Source organism: Cygnus olor, chromosome 10 (assembly GCF_009769625.2).
Source record: "Cygnus olor isolate bCygOlo1 chromosome 10, bCygOlo1.pri.v2, whole genome shotgun sequence".
In the NCBI taxonomy this organism is placed as follows: Eukaryota; Metazoa; Chordata; class Aves; order Anseriformes; family Anatidae; genus Cygnus; species Cygnus olor.
In genome coordinates, this window is record NC_049178.1 from 1,918,084 (window position 1) to 1,942,088 (window position 24,005).

Here is a 24,005-nt window from a genome sequence, read left to right on the forward strand (position 1 = left end):
CGACACTGTTTATTTTCCATAACTTGAAATGAAACCTGAAGTGCAACTGCAGCCGTGGCATGAAGCCTTGCTTTAAGTTGCCAGAGTGTGGCCTCTGTCCTGCTGTGGCACTCAACTGTCTCCGCTCCAAATTCACCTCCGGTAGCTGGGCAGTGCTGGAGCGGTGATCTGACTGCTCTTTGTAGCAGTGGAAGCACAACGGAGAAGGAGCCAGGATGAGAAGCTGGCATTACACATTTAGATTAATACTTACGAGTCACTGCTTTTAATCAAAGTGATGTAATTAACTTGCCCAGGTACCTAATGTCCAAGAAGAATTTAGATTAAGATAACTGACTTATTTTAATTTTATCAGGTCTGGTTTGGCCGTGATTAAGGATTACTCATGACTTCATTTGTGTCAGTGTAATGTGAATGCCACCGAAGTATTATTATGACTACACTCTCTCTGCTTGATTACTGAAGATGCTGCCCAGCGTTTGGTGTAGAAAAGCTAGAGTAAAAGTGTTAAAGTAGTTGGAAAAAATGAGTCAGTTTAGGCTGAAACTATTAGAGAGCTGCAGTAGAAAGATGTGCCGTTAGGCATACGAACGTTCAGCTGATGTTTCTGCTGGGTGTAGTAAGATCACGGATAGCAAAAGAATTGGGAAGTACCAACTCCTAATGCAAGGATGTTCATAGCTGAAGTTGTATACACATTAAATACATCAAATGTAGTAAGGCAGTTGTGGCAGAAAGTTTGGAGATACCTGGAGCAAGGGAGCTGGACTGATGGTACCAATGAGTCCTCTTCTGAAAAGAGGGAGGTAAGCATTCCAGTCTGTCAGACCATATCTAACTTAATGCCCAAGTTTGCTTGTTCATAATCTGCTTTAGAACCTTGTGATACTGCTAATGTTTTGTGGTGACTCCCTGTGATTGTTTGCCAGTAGTACAAAGTGAGGAAAAAAATGATGCTCTGTAGGCAGAGCTGAGATTTCAATCGGCTTCAGGTCTTGTGTAGGCCTGTGTCTGGCAGAACAGTGTGTGACTCTTATCAGTTATCCCATTAAGATATCATTATAGGTTCCTTATCTTTGTTTCTTCAGCAAGTATGCTTTTGAAGAAGCTTTCTTCTTTTAGTAGTTCGTCTGATACAGGAGTCAGGGAAGGGAAAGAGCTTTTCTTTAGCGTTAAAATATTCTACATGACTAAAGAAACAGCTCACACTGAAATGCTGTTGAGTCTCAATGCAGTAAACAGTCCAGTTGTATGAGGTGACAAATTTTCATAAATATTTCATAAATGTTGGCAATGTGCTCGTCAGTTGGCTTATGTGTTTTGCAAGGAGAAAATAGCTTAAATTGTGCTATATTTATTTTTTTATGGCTAGAAAATCTTTATTGGCTATTGCTTCATCTTGAACTTGCAAAGAAAGTTAAATGACTATAGTTACTTAAGGAAAAAGAAAAAAACATAAGAAGATGAAGCAAAGTACAACTTCAGTTTGTCTTAAGATCTTGTTATAGAAGCGAGGTGTGGGCATGACTTCTTTGGTCCAACATAGCAAGCCTAGGATAACTGGAAGTTCTAGAAAATTATGTTTGGTAAATAATCACAGTCTTTGCTGTGGCTTAAATAACCTTGAGTAGGCCTTTGTTGAGACTTTGAGGTTTTTTTGGGTGTGTTTTTTGTCTTTTAAAACAAAAAAAAATTGAAATTAAGTGTATATCCAGCTAGGAAAGGTAGTGTGTTCATTTTTAACTTGTTCCTTTCCTTTTCTGTAAGGATTTCAACTTAATGAAAACAATGGCATGAACTGTGCTATAAAGCTGAATTTTAAAGGGCTAAAAATATCTGTTCAGAAATGAAAATATTCCAGTGGTAACATATGTCAAGTGCCTAATTGCCTTTGAGGTACTTGCACACTCTGCATTGGTAAATTTCATGGTTGAACCAGAATTTAAAATAACCTGCTGTGTGAATTGGATCGAATACAGTTGTGAGAATAGTTTGCAGATCTGTTGTGTTGGCACAACTGAGGGGACAATGAGGAGATGAGGATGTATTTGGGTGAAAATGGCATCTTTAAAGTGGGGCTGCTGATGAAGAAATAGTATGTAGCACTGCTGACCACGTTTCTTGCTCTGCCATGTCTTTCACTGAGTGATCAGGCTCTAACTTGGCCAAGTTTCAGTGGAATTGTACTTGCCCTGAAAACCAGAGTTGTGCTGGGTGTCTTGCTGAGCTGGAAGCCTTTTGCCCTTGCTGGTTTGTCATTGCTGCCTTCAAAGAGCAGGGTTCAGTATGAATCTGGGTTTAAGCTGCTCCATGAATGTGACAGGACAGCTGGAGCGTTGTTATCACTCCCTTCCCGTACAACTGCTTCTCATGAAAAGAATTAGGAGAGGGAACCTTTAGAGAGAGCCTGTGACTGAATTGTCATACTGCAACTCGAACTTGAACGCTTTTGTTGAACTTCAAAACCTGGCAGTGTTGAAAACGAGTGTTCAAAAACTATGTGGATATTCTTCAGCCTAGTTTAATGGTAAGATCTGCCATTCGAAATAGAAGGTTGCAACCGTAGTGAGAAACCATCTGGCATGTAAAACTTCATTTGCTTGCCTCTTCTACCTGTGAACAAGCATCAGCATTTTGTAGTCCATCCGTTTAATTTGTTTTACATTGTATTTGTGTTTACCCACATGCTATTTGTAATTACTTTATAAATGGTACTTGGTCATGCAGAGAATATTTGAGTGGAAATTGATGTTAATTCATACATTACTGGGCTAATGGGCTGTTGTTTTTTGCTTCCTTTCTACTGATTTATTTTCATTCTTTCAACCCTTGTCTCACACTTGCCTTTTTTTCTTTTTAAGTGTCAATTTACAGTATCTGGTTTTACGACAAGAATGACTGTCATCGAATAGCAAAACTCATGGCTAAGTAAGTACTCCTGTCTTGTTATTCTGTAATTCTTTTACATAATACAGGCAAAAAAAAAAATGAACCTATTACACGTGTGTTTTTTTCCCTCCTTAAATCGAGAGATACAAAGCTCTTGCTGCTGTTGGGGTCTGTTAATAATCAAAACTATAGCACTAAGGCTTTTTTAAGTAGTAAAGAATTCAGTTGAAGTATTAGTTGGCCTTCTCTGAAGAGTGCAAACATAAGCCCTGTTTATTATCTTACACTTGTATTTAGTATCGAGATGCTTAATGGAGAGTAATACCCTGGCAAAAGATTATCTGAGGCAGAAAGTGTAGGCAAATAAGTAAGGGCTGTGTTTTTTGTGGTTGGTTTGGTGGTGGGTCGTTTCCTGTTTGAAAAGCTTGATTATTATTCCTGACTGAAGTCAAAAAATTGAAGGAAAGTGGGAGAAGTACATAGTTCTTCATTCTGCAAGATTCTGTGTTAGGAGTGTAGACTGAACTACAAAATAAAAGGAACTTGTTGCTAAACTTCTAGATTGTTATTCAACTTTTATTAATGCTTTTCTTCTTTCTCAGGAGATAAATTAGTTTATAAAGTTGCCATGTCACTTGCTCTTATTTTACGGTTCCTGAGGCTCTTAGAAGTGTGGAGACCATGCAGCGGGAGAATTTGGAAATGATGTCTGTTTAAAGAAACCTTCAAGTTGTGTTTGCAGACACATGGTATTGTTAGTTTGTTAAAATACTATCCGTGTAGCAGTACGGTTAGCCTATCTGTGCTGTACGTGGTTGCACTGGCACGGCTTCAGTAGTTTGGGTGAACAGAAGAGGTCAAGGAAAGCTGACGCTGGTTGATTTGGCCAAGTGGCATGAGATGCTTAAAATGTAGCGAGTGTAGGGTAGAGAGTGTGTTCTTGTCTCTGTTCCTTCAGGTGAGGTGTGTTGCTGATTAAGCCTTGCTTATAGAAGAGGATGAGAATTCATTTAAGTGAATCTTCAATGTCCTTTGTGAAAGGAAAGAGTTTAAAGTGTGTGACAGTGTGTTCATATGTTAGCAAAAAATGCAAAATTGCGAAACGCAGATGTATTCCACAGGGTATTTTCTCTTCCTGTGTTCTCTGCTTTGTTTTTCTGCACCATCACTATTTATTTTCCTGCACCTTCTTCCCTGTTGTGTACTCTAATCAGCATGTCATGTCTTGCAAGTCATGACATTTCAAAGACAGGCAGAACTTAATAATATGTAAAGTAGACATAGGGTGAACATCATTTTAAACCAAATTGCTAATTTAGGCGTGACTGTGGATTAAGCGTATCTTGGAAACGGGAATTAGAGTTAACACATCAAGCAGATTTTGGGAATGTGTCTTGGCCATAGTCACTTCTTCAGTCTTAGGCAAGTGAAACTACAGAAATCAAACGTGTAGATAGAAAAAGTAATTGATTGGGTATTGACAGAATACAGACAGTTAAGTTTTTCTGATCTGTCCTAGGACCTCACTTCAGTATGGTTTTTAGTTGTTGCTGCTATTAACGTGGTCAAAAAGGATGTGGTATTCACTAGCCTACATATTGCTGGTAGTAAGTCTTTGATTACCTGAGAGTATATTTCATAAAGCCTTTCCTCATTACTAGTATGTAGAATGTCTAAATACTCTTGGCTCTCTTTTTCTTAATGGTTGTGTATAGATGTAGGGGTGACAAAAGAATTTGCAGAAGCCATTACTATACTTAAAAGCATTTTGTGCAAGTATATCGTCTTACATATTTTTTTAAAGTCCTGTAGAATGAAAGCACACTTTGTTTGGTACCATGTGTCTTAGAGCTTCTGAGAATCTAAAGATGGAAAGAAAAAAAAAAATGGAACAAAGGTATTGTAGTTGCACGTTGCTGTAGAAGGGGAAAGTTGCACTTCTGAGGCTGTTGTTACAAACTTGATGAAAAGTGGATTGAAACTATTTTGTTGACATGAGTTTCTCCAAACATCAAGCTTCCTCTCCCTGCAAATGGGTAGAAGGCAGTGAGAAGAAAAGTAAAAGTGCTGATGCTTACGTGTCCTTCCTTTTCAAGAAGGAGGCTGAAACTGCAGGGATTGTTTCAGCCTGGGGTGAGAAATGTATTTCAAAAAACTAAAATATGCCCTTTTGAAGGGATGCACGACACGGACTCCTGATGGCTCTTGAACAGGAGACATTTATTGCCCTTTTTCACTACTACATATACTTTCCCCGTAGCCCCACGTGCTGTCCACGCGCCCGAGTCTGTCATACAATTGGTTAGAGACCCTCAGACATGCGCCTCGAGCCAGCCAGCAATTGGCCACTGCCCAAAGCTCATCTTTAGCACTGTAGCCAATTTACTTTATCTCGACCTTGCTCAAGTTTTTGGTTCTACCGCTGTTTTCCTCAGTATCTCTAACTCAGGGACGTGCGAAACAGCACAAAGCTCCCTGCGAATTCCTTTCCCACAATTCCCCCTTTTTTATTTTCAATCAACCAAATGCTTTCTATAGATTTTTCTATCAATCACCGCAGACACTGCAATAAGCAAGGTACAATAAGCAACAGGGTGAAAATCGCAAGCAGAATTATGATTGTAAAGTAGTGTGCCTACTAGAATCTACATCAGTCAACAAGCCACTAAGCGCTAGGAATGCAGCTTCACGGCGATGCTGCTTCTCACTCGCACAGCACAATCATGCAGAGAGGCCTCTTGCACTTCTCATTCATACCACAAGAAAATATCACTTAAAATAATTTGTCCGCAGCTTCAGGAGGTCCTTGTCTACTCCCGTAGTGAGCGGCTGAGAGTGGAGACCCCTCCGAGGAAAATGCTCAGGGTGCACCTAGGGGCGTCCATTCCACAGTCGATCCCACAGCCGAGCAGAGCGGCTCCTGGCGCAAGGAAGGATGCTATTATAGTTTTGTATAATTACAGCAAAGAGATGCATTGCAATAAGGAGCAAGTGTGGCGTTGACCATTTGTTTCATGATTTGTTTTTTTGCCTGAGCAATTTAACCTTACACATGCTGTTGCTGTTTCACATCCCAGAATGTCTAATTCCTGTGGCTCTAGGGGCGCTTGCAGCAAGTAGACAGTGCAGTCTTTGTTATCTGTCGGGTTCCCCACCAGCCATGTTGTGAATGGATCGTTAGCACTAGCCTGGGACAGGCACATCGCTTCTTGTCCTGTCATGTTGGCGAGGGTGACCCAGATGTTGCGGCGTGGTTGGATGGAGATCCAGGGCTGGCAATAACCGATGACAGCGGCGATTGTGAGGAGGAGACCAACCATGGCCTTACCCCCCTTCCTGGTACCCATCTTGGTCCGTGACCTGTGGAGACACAAGCATACCCTCGACCCCAAGTTATTAGAGGCTGGGGTCTCACCCAAAGACCTGTATTTAATTTTTTTTTACTATTACTAAGGCCTGCTCTGACTGTGGCACCCGTGACAGCGCGGAATTCATATTTTTGTAATGTTTTACTATGGGCAGTACCTCTTTGTGAGGAAAGGGTAACGTAACGATAGGTGAGTCATTACGTGAAGTGCCTTTCCCAACCTGTTCTGTGGTGTTTCCTGGGTGTCTCCCCCTTTTTGTTTATTTGGCAGTGTTTTCAAGGTGCGATGTGTGCGCTCAACAATGGCTTGACCCGTGGGAGAATGAGGAATGCCTGTGATATGTCGGATACCCCAAGTTTGAAAAAAGGTTTGAAGGGAGTGACTACCGTAGGCGGGGCTACTGTTGGGTTTTATTTCTTTTGGGATGCCTAGCGCCATGAAAGCAACACGGAAGTGAGCCTGGACATGGCGACTAGTTTCACCCACCACAACTGTCACCCAAATAGCATGAGAGAAAGTATCTACCGATACGTGAACATATTTCAAGTGACCAAATTCTGGAATATGCGTTACATCGGTCTGCCATAACTGTACGGACCGTAGACCTCTATGGTTTACAATTAAAGACGGGGTCGAAACATGTTGTTGACAGTCATGGCATGTTTGGACAATCAATCTGGTGTCAGTGATCGATATAGTGAATTGTTTCGCCAAGACTTTGGCGGATTGATGGAAAAAGGCATGGGATAACCAAGTTTGCTCCAGCACCGTAGGCACTGGGGCAGTCATACTAGTTAGCTGGTCAGCGTGTGTGTTACCCTCTGCAAAAATACCAGGTAACATGGTGTGGCTCTGCTTATGAATAATACAATACAGGTGCACTTGCTGCTCTACCAAAAATAACAGCTCTTTAAATTTTAGAAACAAGTTTCCCTTTGGGATATGTCTCAAATGTGCCCTCTCAATGCACTGAGCAACACCTACAGCATATTGCGAGTCCGATGCAATATTCAAAGGTACTGTTTTTTTTTTCCTTTTTCTCTTTTTTCCTTTTTTCTTTTTTTTTTTTTATTTTCTGGCTGCAATGTCCTTGATCACTGCATTGACTTGTCGCAAATCATGCAGTAATCTCCATTTCCTGCTCTTCTTGATAACAAACACTGGTGAATTCCATAGGCTGTTTGTGAGAACAATATGTCCTTGTTGGAGTTGTTCTTGAACCAAGTCGTGCAGACTACTGCTCGGAAAAGAATCAATTGAGCAATTCTAGTTCCCTTTGGTATTGACAATGGTGGAGATGGTGTCCAAGCCATAGTTTGGATCTGTCCATTATAATCGGCATCAATTATCCCCGGCAAAACAAATAATCCGGTCAAAGTTGTACTTGATCGTCCTAGCAGCAATACACTACAGTCATTCCCTATTGGTCCTTTGACATTAAATGGAATTTTATGAACGTGAGTACACCACAACGTGGCATCTGTTACTGTGGAGGCATCCACTCTGGCACTCCCTCTGGTTCTTGCTGAAAGGGTGTCCACGGTGGTAACTGTGGCAGTGGGCCTGCAGCGCAGAACCCTGCTCCACCGTGGTACTCCATGGGCTGCAGGGGGACAGCCTGCTTCACCACGGTCCTCACCACAGGCCGCAGGGGACTTCTGCTCCGGTGCCTGGAGCACCTCTCCCCCTCCTCCTTCACTGACCTTGGTGCCTGCAAGGCTGTTTCTCACTCCTCTCCCTCTCCCAGCTGCTGTGTGGCACAGTGGTGTTTTCTTTTTTTTTTTCTTTTCTCTTCCTTACATTTGCTCTCACAGAGGCTCAGACAACATCGCTTATTGGCTCGGCTCTGGTCAGCACCGGGGCCCTTACTTAACATGGGGCAGCTTTTAGATTCTTCTCACAGAAGCCACCCCTATGGCCCCCTGCTACCACTACCTTGCCACATAAACCCACTATGTTCCAGTATACTGTTACTTTACAATTATCACAATCTTCACAAACTTCACTTACATCAAAGAGAAAAAGAATTCCCCACACCAAAATAAACATAACATCATCACAACACTGATGAGGTGGACAACTGACACACAGACCACCCCTCGTCCCTTCACCACACTAATATGAAACATATTCCTTATAATTGCTGCTTTCTTAAATTCTTCACAACTCTTACATTCATCAAAAAAATCCAGTCCAGGTTTTGCCCGTTACTTCTCTCGACTATCATCCTATCTCAAATTCCTTGAGCCCCATGTTGGGCGAATAAAAACCATAAGAAGTTTTCACGGATTTGGGGTAGGAGGTTTAAAGAAACCAATCTTCCAGCAGTATCAGACAATAAATGGCACAGAAACTATAGTAATGCTGAGTCATACTGGAGCAAACAATTTGTGAATAGCATATGCTAACAGAAATGTGCTTGTACCAGCAGCCCTTTTAGATTGCAGCGATGATTCACTGAAACCAAGTTTGAAGAGAACTGCAGTCATATCCACGCCACTTGACACAGCCAGGTAGAAGATACCTAGAGATACTAATGAAATTCCAACATGGAATGAAACTCCTACAGCACCGTATTTTTTTCAGCTGCTGGGATTTATTGAGTTTGTGTTCACTGCTGAGATCTGTGGCTGCCTTTTCAGGGGATCCACCCACATCCTTGGCCGAGCTGCCGGCGGCGGCCCGCAGCCCCAGCGGAGGGGCCGGCGGGCTGAGGGGGGGGCCGACCCGGCGGGGGCGGGGGGGCAGGGGGGGCGGCGGCGGCTCTTGCGGCCGTGCGGGCTGTCGCGGAGCGCGGGCGGTGCGCGGCTCTGCCCGGTCACGCAGGGCGGACAGAGCGCGGGGCCGCGGGCCCGGGCGCAGCAGCAGGCGGAACACGGCAGCGCCCGGTGCGGGCGGGCGGGCGCTCAAACCGGAGAAACGCAGCAGCCGGCGGTGGGGCGGGCGGGCGGCGGCGCTGGCGGCAATCGTACGGCACCAACAGTTGACCAGTCATACATAACATTTTCTAACAATGACTGAGTAAACGGTGCGTGTAACCCATATGTAGTCACAGTCTTTCTTAATTCTTTAATTAGGTCCCGGTGGAAGGCATTACATTCATTTGGACCGTTGGGTCACACCTGTATCGGGAAAGCCGTTCCTACCGGGTCCTCGTCCTTTAGCGCTTCCCGGCGCACCAGCTCCCATCGTTCCCGCGGGTCGAAAGCTCGGGCCCGCGGGGAGGCCCGCAGGGAGGCGTTATCGGGGGCAGGCAAGGCAGGAGCCGAGGGGGTCAGCGGGGAGGGGCTCTGCGGCGGCGGTCCGTGGCCCTCTTCCTTGTCATCCCCCAGGTCTATCAAATTGCACTGCTCTGGTGACCTTGCAGGCTCTGATCTCAGTTCGGCTGCTTTTATTGCCTGGGCAGCGGCGTTCTGTACTTCCTTTTCTGCCTGCCACGATCTTAAAGTCTCTGTCACCAGCCGCCACGTAGTCATCACCTCAGCAGCATCACCTCAGTATCCCCACTGGACACTGCTTCCCATATTTTTTTCCCCGCTTGGTCCCAAGTTTTTACATCAAATACTGTGGAAGCCATTGAGGGGAACCCTTGTTTTCACAAAAATTTCAATAGCTTTATCTCAAACGGATCAGATTTTTCTCCCCTGTCTATTAGGGGAGTTAGTAGTTTCACTGTAGCCTCTTCCTCTGCCGAAAGGCTAGCTCCTTGATCAATGCCCAGCCGCTCACCTGTCCTTCGGGTGATGTCCTGGGGTTGAAGCTGCAGTCCAGCTGCGAGCTTGATTCGTTCGGCTGGGTTCCCTTCGGACGCTCGTGAAGCGCTGCTCCTCCCCTATCACATCGGGGTCACCATTTGAAGGGATGCATGACACAGGCTCCTGATGGCTCTTGAACAGGAGACATTTATTGCCCTTTTTCACTACTACATATACTTTCCCCGTAGCTCCACGCGCCTGAATCTGTCATACAATTGGTTAGAGACCCTCAGACATGCGCCTCGAGCCAGCCAGCAATTGGCCACTGCCCAAAGCTCATCTTTAGCACTGTAGCCAATTTACTTTATCTCGACCTTGCTCAAGTTTTTGGTTCTACCGCTGTTTTCCTCAGTATCTCTAACTCAGGGACGTGCGAAACAGCACAAAGCTCTCTCCGAATTCCTTTCCTACGCCCTTTAATTAAAAAATAATAATAATCCTTTTTAGAGAATGAGTTTCGTCACGTGGTTGTGGGCCCCACCAGGCTTAGTTCAGTGGATTTTCCAATAATTGTTTATCTTTGAGTATCAGTTTTGTTTCATGTTTTTTGTTGTTAGCAGCAGAAACTTGGATTGTGCCTGTTGGTGCCCTTTTACTTAGGTGGGGTGTCCTGTATCGCTTACAGGAAAGAGGACTGCATTTAGAGTACCTCGGAGCTTCAAATACATAACCATAAAAGGTTTCAAGGAGATTTGCATTCCCTTTCCTGCTGTTTGAGTTGACCTTATTGTGCCAGATTGAGTTAACAAGATTGCAGGCCATCCATTTATATTTTCGTGGCTTATCTTTCAAAAGAAAATTACTCTTCATAGGCTTTGTAATCATACAACTTCACTTCTCACATTCTCTCTCTGTCTGTCTCTCTCCCCACCCCTTCTCTGCTCTTCTGTGAGGTTGTGCCAGGTATATTTTCAATGCTATAACTGCAGATATTCTTGAGCAAACTGTCACAGCCACTTCTGTGTCCCTGAAGGAATGTGTGCCTCTTCCACTATCTGATATAATGGAAAGAAACAGCAGGCCTTGCTTAAAGAAGATTTAATCCTGATTGCATACAGAGCATGCTTGGTTTACAGATTTGCATTAGTAGAAGTTTTTTTCTTTTGACTTTTTACCCCAGGAAAAGGCATTTGATTTATAGAACTTTTTCTTTTAAAAATGAAATCTAGAATTTTCTGGAATGAAAAAGACTATACAAGTGTTCAAACTGCTAACTTGAGGAGGAATAAATTTGGGTCAAGTTAAAATACTTGTTTGTGAAGCATAAGCTTCCTAGAAGTAGTAGGACATTAACCAGTTGGTTTTTTTTCAAGGTTTGCCAGAACATAAGTCTTTGGGAGACTTTATTGTGTTCTGATGTGTACATTGTATTTTTCTTATTTTGAAGTTTGTTTATCGGCTTGTTCTACCCTATTTTAACTGTCAGACCTCAGCTGGGCTCTGAAATAGTCTCCGACTTATAGATTTTTGCCTTTATCTGGGGCAGTTTGGAAGGGGTGCTGTTTCGCATTTACACTGCTGCCATCATCTGAATGTAACCTGCATAAGACAGGAAATGGAGGAAGAGCCATTAGACACTTATCTACGTGAGATAATTTCATTTTCATTCTTTAACAAAAAGTAAACTATTACAAAGGTAGCATACCCCTGATAATGTGCAGAAGAAAATAATTGAGATGTTTTGTGGAAATATTTCTGAAGCACTTCTGTCAAATGGATTTACTCATTGAAAATACTTCGCTATGAGACCATTAGAACTATTTCTAATGGAAAGATATTTTGTTGAAATCTTCTGGACCTGTTATTAATGAACAGAAAGAGGGCTGGGAGACTCAAGCCGTCCCTTCGCCTACAAGGCAGCACGTGCATGACTTCAGCTGCCCAGAAATTGCCCTTTAGCCAAAGTATTTATGTTTCCTGATGCAGCCATGCTGACAAAGAAAAGCAAAAAAAAAAAAAAAAAAAAAAAAAAAAAAAAAAAGCAAAGTCTTCCGTTTCTTTCATCTTGCCTTTTCTCATCCCTAGTTTTGGATTTGAGTGTAGACAAGTCCCAAGTCAGGGCTGTATGACCATGTGGGGTGCTAGAACAAAATGTTCTCTCGTGGTGTCACCATAGAAACATTTGTACAGTATTGAGCTGCTTCACCCAAAGCAGCACATGCTGCAGTTCTTAGAAACTGTCTGACAGAGTAGATTGGCCTCCAGATCCTGAGTTACGTTCGCAGGTGAGTGCTTGCCTGCAAACAGAGAGGAAGCTGTATAATATTCAAAGAATAATGAGAAGCTGTTTCAATAAGCAGCTTGTATAATTAAAAGTTTTGAAACTCATTTTCCTGGGCAATGCTATACTGTTAAAAGCCATCTTTTCTTTTTTTAAAAAAATGCAGAGTCTAATCTTTCTTCAAATAAACACAGCTGAGCTCTAGTGAAGTAAAGGGTCTTGGCAGCTAGGAAAATGGGAGGCATCTTCTAACGCTTGCTCTATTTTTTTCCTCAGGAATGATAACATAGAGGTACATAGAAATATCTATTTACTCAACAGTCTAAAATCTAGATTTATTCCTGAGTCCTAAATGACCAGAAGAAACTGGAGGCTGGATGATTGACGCTTTCTGTGATTGCTCTGATGGCACCTCGGCTCCCCCATCAGCTCCACAGCATGAGAGTTTTCAAGTGACGTGCCAGCTCTAGAGCTCTGTCCTGCTTACAGTGCTTGTTTTTTCTTAACATATTTGATTAATGCAGGCTTAAAAAAGAGGGGATTACAGGCTGGTGTGTGTTTATTTCAAGAGAATAAGCTTTAGCGCATTGCACAGCCATGTACATCTTGTGAACTGTATATGGATTAGGAGTAGAAATGTATGCTGCCTTTACTCCTTTTGTTTTCTAATGGTAGGCCTCGTCCTAAATAAGAACTGGTTTGTATTTGATTTAGTTGAACAACATGGCTTGATTTTGGCTAAATATGGAAAAACTGCATGTTATGTACTAAACAATAAAAAAATATACAGTTTACTCAGTCTGTGGTATAGTACACGTGCTGCTTATACAACACGTGTTTGGATGTCCGCATGGTTTATTGTAAGAAATGTCTAAATGTGACAGTTTTACAGAAGTAGGGTTTACTGCAGGCAAATTTTGAGATATAGACCAGTGCTGTCTGGATTAGAGGTAAATCATACAGATCATTTGACAATTTGACTTGTATAAACCTTGTAGCAAATTAAAACTTGTATAGTTTTGGTCAGCTCAGTGTTAGGTTTTCATTCAAGCAGAACAAAACATGTTTATATGCTCGGAGAATGTTTTTCTTTCCTGCTTTTTGCAAGATGTTCATGCCAGATAAAAATTGTGAAAAACCATTTCTCATTTCCTGTTGCAGAGTGGTAGAACAAGAAGCTCAGAGATCACAGCAAGTTTCCCAGGACAGAAAAAGTCCCAGCAGAACAAACGGCTGCAGTGAAAACAGGCCTATTGACATCCTGGAAATGCTTAGTAAAGCTAAGGATGAATATGAACGAGTAAGGAAACGTCTTAATTTTCTTCTGCTATGAATGAATAAAAACACTGCTTCCCCTTCTCAGTGAGGTGGTCAGGGCATCTTAGGAGTCTGCTGAAATGGCATGCCTTGTGGCTTCTGAGAGCAGTGGTAGAGAAGGATTCTCGTGTGCTCCACAGGACAATTGAGTATACTCTAACCCAAAATCACAAAGCAGCGTGCCTAATCCATAATTCAGCGGGCCTGAAATTTTATGTTTGAATTGCTGCCTCCTGAGGGGAAAAAAGTAGAGTTTTAAAAATGGGTACCTAGAAATGCAAACACAATAAATACTGTGTTCTAAAACAGGTGCATGGGCTGCTTAATCTCAGTATTCATCCATTGTCCTATTTTGTGAGATCATTAGCAAAGGAAAGATGAACAGAATGTAACACTGCAGAAGAATAGATGACAATGTCTGTTTCTGTGATTCTGAAGTTCCACTTCCGTAAACATTTCTTATAGTAGCTAACACTTCAGGTTTTCTTTTTTTTTCCACTGTACTGAAAATCACTGGAGGAGGTCGGCTGTGATTCATGGCATAATCAACAGCATTCACTGGGTTGCATACCAAAATGCTTTGGCATCTTAAATAATATAACGAAAGCCCTGAAGCTGCGAACTGTCACATGTCTGTGATAAAAGCACAGATGTACAGTGACTTATGGGGGGCAGGTTGTGTAGGGAAAAAATTTTAAAAGTGTGGAGTTTGCCTGTTGGATAAGTTCATAAGCTTTATTTCCATAATTTTTAGCTTGGTAGGCAACTCTGCCAAACTGTTCATTTTTTTCATTCTTAAGAAAGCCTATATGGTAAGTAGTTTTTAACGTAACTGTGTTTTGTTTAAAAAGAAGGCATTCTCTGCCATTGTTCAATAGTCTTGTTTTCAGAATGCTGCCTTGTTCCTTCCCTCAAGTACACTGTAGCAGGAAAAAGTCCCATGTTAATTCTGTGATCCAACTTGAAAATGGAGCTTGATAGGCCAATTCTACAACAGTTTCTACTGCTGTGAAGAAAATTTTGTCTCTAGGAATAACAAAAATTGTACCCAACAGTGTCAGCCTTCAGTTAGTCTCAAAAAAAAAACAAACCCAAAGCCGTGGTGTTAGAGGGTAGAGATTTAGTCATTCAGTACATGTAAACCCAGTGAAGCATATTTTTAATTGCTGTAGATGAGCATATAACATTTTCCTTCTGTTCCCTGGTGTAGTACTCAATCCTGTCTGTTGTGTGTCTGTTCTTTTAATAAGTTGATACCGGAATGGTGAGTCTGGTGTCTTTTGCCAGGACTAAATTCATAAGTTTACATGATGAAGGAAAGTATTAGATCTCTTGTGAAGGCATTACTTTATATAGTCCTGAGAACCAAATTCATACATGGAAGACAAATATAAGGGAAGTATGTGGGAGATCCAAAAAAAAAAAAAAAAAAAAGGCAACAAAGATTCTTTGTGAGTGCAATAACACAAGAACGTACAATAGTAATGTGTAGCTATAATATTGCAGAGATATGGTATGGTTTGCAGCTGTACTGGTGGGAGAAGGGTTAGCACATCGCTAGAGTGCTTCATTTCTTCTTGAACTTGTGTAGTGGGACACTGGAGTTCCTTGGAATAATTGTGTTTTGAGTCTTTGTAGGATTCTAGGTTGCTACCATGTGGGATGAGGAGGAAGGAATGAACACGTGGACTAAGCTATGTATGAGCCTCCTTATCTTGTCACTTTCTGACATACAGGACAGGTGAACGTGACAGACCATACGATATATTTGACCCAGGCTATATTCTAGTTTCTGAAAATCAGTAATGTATTTTCAGAATGTTTTAATATAGGTACAAATAAAAGCTAATTCTCAGCACATTAATCCTGTTTGAGGAGAATGTGTCTTTGTATGAAGGCCAACATTGTGAAAGTGGCAGCTTTTGTGAGAGCACAGAAGGAAGCATCGAAAGCTGAATGACTCATCTTTCCATGTTATATCAATTGATACAGATCTGGAGAAATGGAAGGCTTGAAAAAACAAAAAGAAAAAACAGGAATTGTTCTGGTAGTAGCCTGTTAGGGTGTAATGAAGTCTTTCTCCTTTGTTCTTGCAATATTCCAGATTCTCTTCTCTGAATTTCGAGGTCTGTGTGTGAGAGTAACGAAAACCTTTTGCTAGAAACAAAGTTCAGAAGTGTCATGATTGCAGCTCTGTAGACAAGTAAAATACTGATAAATGGGCTGTGGCAGCTGTCATATAGTGTGGAAATACATGGGGCATGGACTAGGCTACAGTAAAGATACTACATAAATTAGCTTTTTTGCATCGCAATCTTGATTTTGCTTCTTGATGCTTTTAGACCTATGTAACTAGAGACATTATTTCATTTTGTGTGCGTGTAGATGAGCAGTAAACTGAATCTACCCAACTTAATCCCATAGGCTGCTATGAGTGTAGTTTTGTAGAAGTTGCTCAATAAACAGAAATGAGCAATGCTTGTCGTGATTCAGGCAAACTTCCTGCAGGATGTTCTGTTAGCCACCTCAGCTTTAGCAACAAACCTCAGGCACATCGATTTTGGAACTCCTTGTGGCCAGCACACATCAAAGCTAATATGATTAGGTAACCAACTTGGATGGTGGCTTCTTGAGAGACCTTTCTCGTCTTATTTTTTTTTCTTATTATTTTATGGTGTTCAGTAATTATGCATGAATTTGTATTTAGGAGCAGAAAGTACTTATCTGCCTGGTACATTCCAGATGGATCATACAGTAATCCTTGTGTGCAGCCCACATGAGATTGGCAGTGTGTCAGCATGAGAAGGGGGCAGAGAGAGTGAAAAAGAGATTTATGAAAGTCTGAGTGATTTAATCTAGGATTCCAAATCAGCTTAATTCTTCAAGTACTCGCTCCATCAAGTCCATATGTGAAAATGAATGAATTGAGATATTTTTATAATGAAGTGAATGGATGTTTTTTATGGTGTTTGTGTGTGTGTTTCAGTCTGAGAATGGAAAACGTAGCAGCTTATCCTCTAGTGAAAAGGAAAAACTAGGCTTTGTTTGATTTTGTAGCTGCAAGGCAGTCAACCATTTCAGGCCCAAAGAGTTTTAACCTTTTGAATTAGTGGCTAAAATACAGAAAGGCAGACATTGTTTCTCTCCCCTCTGTCCCCTAAATCACAGCATATAGTCCTAATGTTGTTTATATCACTTGCAATTTGAAATTTAAAACAAAGCAATAATAAAGCTGAGATTGTTTCTAACTTACTGCTACAGTGTTTCTCATATTTTGTAGTTGTCAGGTAAGTGATGAGAGATTGTCTGATGTGCTGATGTTCAGCTGTATCATAAACATAGTTTATCTATTTAAAGCAAGACTGGTTCTACAGTTTTTTCACCAGTGCTTTAAATTGTAATACAGTTGTTATTTTTGTAAATGTATATATTTAGTAAAGAAGGAAGTCAACTCAATCCATAAACGTATGGCCTATTACTACAGCTTTCTTGGCTAGTTTGCCTTATTCACAGAAAACCCAATTAATGCCTTGTGAAAGTAACATGCACGTGGTTATTTAAATCTGGTGGAAATAAGTCAGTGACAAGCTCTTCTTCCAGTCACTTTAGAAGGATTTCTGAGAGGACTTTTTTCTAAGTTGTTTCTAGCATGCTAAGTTGTTTCTAGCAGAATTCTTAATTTAATGACCTCGTTAGCAGCTAATACAGGATGTGAAAAGTCTACCTTTATTTATTTATCAGTGGAAAAAATTATAAAGCCAGTTGTCTTCTTTTGATAATACAGAATAAAAGCATTGTGAACACTTACCAGATAGTGTATTACTTGGTATATTTTTTCCTGAAACTTGTGAATTTTACAGTGTCTGACAGAAAATTACTACCCTGTACATCCTCTGGATTTCAGCCCAAGTGCTACCTAAGCAGAATTATAGTAGTGGCTGAGCTCCTGTGTGTGTGTAACTTTTTTACTTTATTTTTCCCCCCAGAATCAGATCAGTGACTTAAGTATTATATCAAGTTCTGGAATGCAACAAAATGCAAATCTCCTGAAGTCAGAAAGCACAGAGACTTCAGAGCAAAAACCTTCAATACAAGTGCAAGATCAGGTAAGTGTCATCCAAATCTAGTGTGTTACTTCTTCATTTAGCACTTTGTTTTGGTACCAAAATATTATTTTCTTGGAATGCCTGCAGTATCATCTTGCTGAATGTATTATGCTTCATCATGAAAATAAATTTGTAAGTTTAACTGCAGTTTAGAATTGGTTTTAGTATCTACTCTCATTTCTCTTGACTATGCTTGTCTAAGATCAGCTGGTATGTTTCCTGCTGCCCACACCCCCCTCAGATAAACTAATGGGTCTGAAGACTCTAAAGAGCCTAAATTCTGGTTTTTGACTTACTGTTTAAATATGAGGCTGTGTCCACACTCCTGTCAATATAGAAGTGTGTTTAAATGGGCTAACTCAGATTCTGTAAGAAGTCAGTCCATGATAGTATAGACACCGGTGCAGGATGACTTCTGAGTAAGGGAGCAAATAAAAATTACCTCTGTCAAATTGACAGAATGAATATGGCATCTGTTCACTGTACACTGTGTTGTAGTCTTTCAAACAGCAACTGAAGCACTGTCTTCCTGTGTCTGAGACATTTACTTAGTTTGTCGGTGCTGCCTTTAAAGCTGTAGCTACAGTCCTACTAAATGAAATCATCAGTCAGTTGCTAGAGAAGAAATGGAAAGTACTTCAGTCATGGAGCACTAAATTCTCTTTGGAGTTATTGAATGTGTGCATACCTGTCTCCTCTCATACTTCTGTAGCTTGCGTTTAACCTTTTTTGCTTGTATGATCAAATTCAACTTGCCTGATTAATATACATCATGGGAGAAGTGTTCTTGTGTTGCTGTTCGGTTTTGTTTAGACTTTTTTGACAGTGTATTCCTTCCTCTGCGTTAAGCAATACCTTCCAAAATTGTTTCAGTGATGTCAGTGAGGGATGTTGCTCAAATTTATGGTAATTCTAGTGCACATACAGTGCTTAGACGTCTGTCAGATAATTATTAGATACATGTTCAATTCTCATGTATCCAGATATCTACAAATTCTAAAGCCTGATATTACTTCTGTAATTAAAGATTAAACTACAGTAAAAACGCTAGCGAAAATAACTTATGCTTCATGTAAATGTTGTTGATGAACCATGGGAAACTTGTTATAAAAAAAATTAGTGTCATCACTGGAGTGGTTGGAATATAGGCAGCGATAGTTCAGTAATTGGCTCCATTTTCTAGGAAGCCTTTATGCACGAGGGACGTGTAGCTTCTTACAGTGCTTCTTGGAGGTTCGTTTTTAAAAAATGCTAATAATTTTTGCAACAACTAAATGCTCTCTAACACGAGTAACTTGTGCCTGCTTACAGTGCCACCCAGTGGGGACAGAAAGGTCAGTAGTGGTCCTCTCCAGAAAATGTCCCACGGAGGTGATCTGGCAGCGCCTGCCTCCAGCTCCTTGTAGCTTATTGTTGTGTTTTGGATGCAATAAAGCACTGCCTCTGGAAAATGCCCTAGGAAAATGCGGGCAATGCTGCATTTAGTAATTGTAAACAACATACTTACTTTGTAGTAAAAATAAATAATTTCTAGTACAGGTTAGGGCTACGGTATGAGTAGCAGAAATCTGTTTAAGGGGCTGGGGTAATAACAATCAATGGGTTAAAACGGGGTGAGGGGAAACTTGCTGGGATTATTGGCTGTCACTGCATCTTGTGCCCTCTCAGCAGCACCTCTGGTTTTGGACCAGCACAAGTGATAGACTGACCCCTGGCAGCCAGTTGTGCTTGCTGCATGCTTGATCTTGAGGCCTGGCAACAGGGTTGTGTCTTGCTTTTAAAAGAAGAAATTTTCTTTTCGGCTGCTGTGTGGAGACTGTGCATGCGTGATCAGCTGAAGTGGCCAGCCTGACAGTGCATGAGCTTGCAGAGCAGTGGAAACTAGCTAAGGAAAAATTCTAATTTCAAAGTTTTTCTTGAAAAAAGATCTATAAATTCTAATGTTTACATTTCTAAAAATTCTAAGATTGTAATACATTGCTTTAAAGTAATTCAAGGGAAACTACAGTTTTATAGAGCAGGCGAAGTGGCACGTTCTAGTGTCTCTTCTGTTGAGCTATTTAAAATAATTGCTGTGGAGATACAGGAAAAAGTTGGGTTATCTAAGTGATAATTTACTTCTGTAAAGCTAGCTGGGTTCAAATACAGCACCAAGATGTTTGTTCATAATTTCATTTTTAATAATGTGGACTACCAGAAGAGAACTGGAAAAAATGCTGTTTGAACTGTAAGAATACATTTTTCATCTAATTAAAACAGTTAACTATTGAAATTAAAAACTAGTATATATTCGATAATTACTGTGAGATCCTGAAACCCTTCCAAAATGTCACAGTTGTATGTTGATTGACTACCTTCACTTCATGCTAAAGACATCACAGATTTGGGAATAAAAAATAAATGTCAATTCTGTGATATTCTGAAGTTCAAGTTCTGTATCCTGGCAGTTCAAAAAGAAAACTAGCTGTATAATGAAATATATTTTTGTGTTGGTGATGAGCAAAACTGAACTAGAACAGCGAAATGTCATGTGCCAGCTATGACTGCTAATTCCCATGCCTCGATATATCTGAAATAATTCCTGGAGAAACCCTTTGGGCAGCACTCCATTCCTGTCAAGTACATGGATTGTGTTGCCTTTTTTTCCAACCCCGTGCGGAGAAGGGTGTCCATAACACAGTGAGTTGCTGACATGCTCAAAATACACCTCAGTCAGAGATGAGTCAAGCACAAGATGTGTTTTATCCCTCAGGTTGGGAATGAACTTCATGTTTCAAGCTGTATGTGTCGTGTTATGTGTAAGGGGCTAATCTGACTGCAATCAGAGCACGGCAGAGATTTCTGTTCATTAGGTGAAAATTTTAATGTATTAACAAAAGAAAGCCAGTCAGTTACTCAAACTGAGGTGAAAAGCAGAGTTGAGGCAGAATAGTCATTTTCTCTTAACAGAATAATAATAATAATAAAAAATCAGCAGTGGCAGCAGCACAAGTTAGTAACCTGGGCAGAAGTCAATGTGATTTCAAACTCGAGACTACCAGGCAGCTTGCATGTTACCTGTGCTGCCATTCCTTCGTTGCCCTTACCAATGTTAGTAACACTGGAACTAGCAGAGCAATGTCACGGTGCACTAATTGTCATTGTGAAATAGTGTCTTTGTTTAGACATACACAAGGCACTGGAATTTCGCTGCAGGCCATTCACTCTTCTGAACAGAATGTCATGTTTTAGTCCAGCTGTTTTATGTAACTTCTTCCTGCACAACCTAAAAAAGCAGGAAAAAATTTAACATAAGAGTGTTAGTAGCTGTTTTTCTCATTAGAAAAATGCATTTTAAACTAATTCAGCTAAAATATCTGCTGTATAGTAGCTGGCTTGGAATAAACTGTGAGTAATTCATGGTAGAATTGGCAGGTGTATCATAAGGGATTAACTCAGACTCTCTCATTATACTGCTGAAGAAAAGGCATTATTTTCCCCTGCAAAATAGTATACAGGAGCCTGTGATTCATTAGCTGTGATCATCTTTTTTTTTTTTTTAAGGCATTTTAAAAATGTTTGAGATCTGTTAAGTAATTCAAAACTGTGCTGTATTGCCTCTTCAACACCTGAAATGCAAGGAGACCTGGCCAACCCTACTTTTTTTTTCCTTCAATTTGCTTTCTCATTCTGTTAATAGTTATTGCTTTCCTTTGGAAGGAGAAAGTGAGAATGAGTCACTTGGGGTATTTTTATTACTGTGTGTCACCTCGGTTGCCTTGTTAGGACTTCCACTATTTTTCCTGTTCTGCAAGGAATCCTGTTTTTCTACAGATTCTTCTCAAATAAGGAAAGAAGCATTTTTTCCATTTGTTAAGCCAACATCTATTTTGATAGTTAGAGGGTGACTGTTTTTCACAAGATAGCTTGTTTGGAGGGGGGGAAGACAATACTACACAAACTCCTAGTAGACAGCCATTCTTCTTTGCTAACCTTGTGTTGGTTTTTAACGTAGGGAATGCTGTTTAAATGTGGTAAGGCAAAATATTAGGAATAGAAAGTCCTTAAGATAAGATTTTTCTAGCAATGTCAGTGCTGTAGGCTAGATGTATATTTGTGTAAGAGACTAAAGGATCAATGTGTGCATGTGTACATGCTTTTCAAGGAAATTAATACATATTTTTAGATTTGTACAGATTCTTTTACCTATTGTGACATCCACTGCAATCTTGATGAAAATAGGAGAACTGGCTAGGCATGTACTGCTAGATCAGTTGTTTACCGTCAGGCTTCTCTTTTATTTCCTATCCTTCAGACCATTTAATTATTTACAGTTCTATAAATTCTGCATGGCATTGGTTCAAAACATATGTTGTTCCTTGTCCCCCCTACCAAGCGTGCTGTGTAGTTAAGGCTGATCAGTGATGGCAGGCATCACCTTAATAGCAGAAACCATACCTGTCCCCCTTCTGTACTAGTAGTGCAGTCTGTCTAGAGAAGGATGTAGAGATAGAAAGTGCTGTGAAGGTGTCATCTCTACTGTAGCTGTATCCTGTCCTCATGCCACTGCCATTACTATTGCTGTGGGTTATTTCAAGTCTTAATGTCAGGCTTGAAGAAATGTGAATGTTCTCCCCCAGCCCCAAGTACTCTAGCCAAGTGGTGGAATGTAAACACTTAACTGCAGTGGAAGTTTTTAAAGATAGAGTTGGAGGTGTTTGGAATAGAAAAATAATGCAAGCTGAAGGGATGAGCGTGCAATTTGGGGGGGGCGGGGGGGTGGAAGGAGAGTCCAGTGACAAGTGATGAATTGGCTTCAAGCTTAGCCTGAGACTGTGATTATTAAAAAAAAAAATAGTGACAGAAAATGTGGTGTATTTTAAATGTATCTGACCTAGTTGTATTCATAATTTTCTTGAATTTGTAATACATCACGGTACTTCTCACAGTCTGGGTATTCCTAAATTGACTCTGTAACCTTCCTTTTCCCTTCTTTGTAGACATTTCAGTTGAGGCCAAAGCATCTGACTTTGGAAGAACTGTTTGGAACCTCTGTCCCAAAGGAACAGCCTGCACCTCCGTATCCCAATGCAGAGAGAAGGGAGAAGTTGCAGACTGACACCTCTGCCAGAGAGCAGCAAAACTTGCTCTTGCCTTTTTCCTTTGACCAGTCAACAGTAATACAGCAACCACTAGGGAAATCAGAAAGTCCAAACGTTAAAACCAGTGCCAATCCTTTGAATCAGCAGGAATGTTTAACACCTATGCTAATACCTCCAGCTTCAGTTTCCCAGCCTGATGTAAAAAGCATTTCAAGCTATTCAGTTCGTTTAAGCCCTATTCTTAATTCAGCCTCAACAATGGAAGCTGCCCCTGCTCAGAGGCTTCCTGGCCTAAAACAAAACAACAGTTTAATGCAAGTCATGCAGCAAGCTGCCAAGCAGATATCCCCACTAGTGAATCAGCCACCATCTGAAGTGAACCACGCTCCACAAAATCTAATGGCTGGCCAAAGCCAGCTTATAGCACCCTTGACATCAACAAATACGGGAACTGTCTCAAATACATCCCATACAAGCGTTGATCTTCTCCAGAAACTCAGGTTGACCCCACAGCATGACCAAATGCAGCAGCAGTCTCTCACTAAGACTTCCTTAACGCCAAACATCTCTGCCTCGGTTGGCCAGCTTGCAACACCAGAAAGCTTCAAAGAATCGCACAGTAAACCATCAACTTTGAACAACAAGATAATCCCTTCCCTGCAGGTATTCTGTGGCTTTTTATACCCATAAAGCTTTAAGCTGTTATTGGCTACAAATATTTCAAGTATTTCCATTTGAAAATGTGCTTTTATATATTTCTCTTAAAAAAAAAAAAAGGACTTCTAATGTGTGTGACTGAATTGCAAACTTCAAAATCTAATTTTGGTCATTAGCATCTGCTATCAGTGACAGACTTGTCTGCAGAGGAGGAGTTTTTTCAGGCTGGTGCTGTTAGTGGATGAATGTATCCTAAGGAATTTGCCTATACTTGTGTCAGAGAAGTACTGCTAAGTCTGATCTGAGAAAGGACTGAAGGTTACGGATCAAATGGTGTTATGAGTGTTGCTACTGTGGAAATCTAGCCTGTACCTTCTCTGAAAGTATGAAATTAAGTCTCCTGTTTCAGATTATATAGCTTTGGGTGTTTCATAACACTTTGGTATTGACCACTTCTGTTGGGAATCCCTCTGGGCTACCTTGAGATTTTGTGTGTTGTTTATCAACGTGGATCATCAACTGATTTATTCTGCCTAATTGATCCTCTTGGTTTCTTTTGTCCCAGTATCACTTCTAAAGGACCTTCTAAACTTGTTTCTTGCAGGCAAATC

At 40.9% G+C, this 24,005-nt stretch overlaps 1 protein-coding gene across 4 annotated transcripts in view; it reads left to right on the forward strand.

The window, feature by feature from the left end:
• DCP1A (decapping mRNA 1A) overlaps positions 1 to 24,005 on the forward strand; it is a 41,134-nt gene that overhangs the window by 9,313 nt on the left and 7,816 nt on the right. The window contains exons 4-8 of one of the 4 annotated variants that reach the window (XM_040568684.1): positions 2,862 to 2,928; positions 13,395 to 13,533; positions 17,537 to 17,656; positions 22,636 to 22,715; positions 23,304 to 23,403. In XM_040568684.1, the coding sequence (XP_040424618.1) occupies positions 2,862 to 2,928; positions 13,395 to 13,533; positions 17,537 to 17,656; positions 22,636 to 22,715; positions 23,304 to 23,403 (506 nt within the window). Of the gene's footprint in view, positions 1 to 2,861; positions 2,929 to 13,394; positions 13,534 to 17,536; positions 17,657 to 22,635; positions 23,404 to 24,005 lie in introns of all 4 variants that reach the window. The other 3 variants (XM_040568685.1, XM_040568682.1, XM_040568683.1) reach the window with 3 other exon arrangements.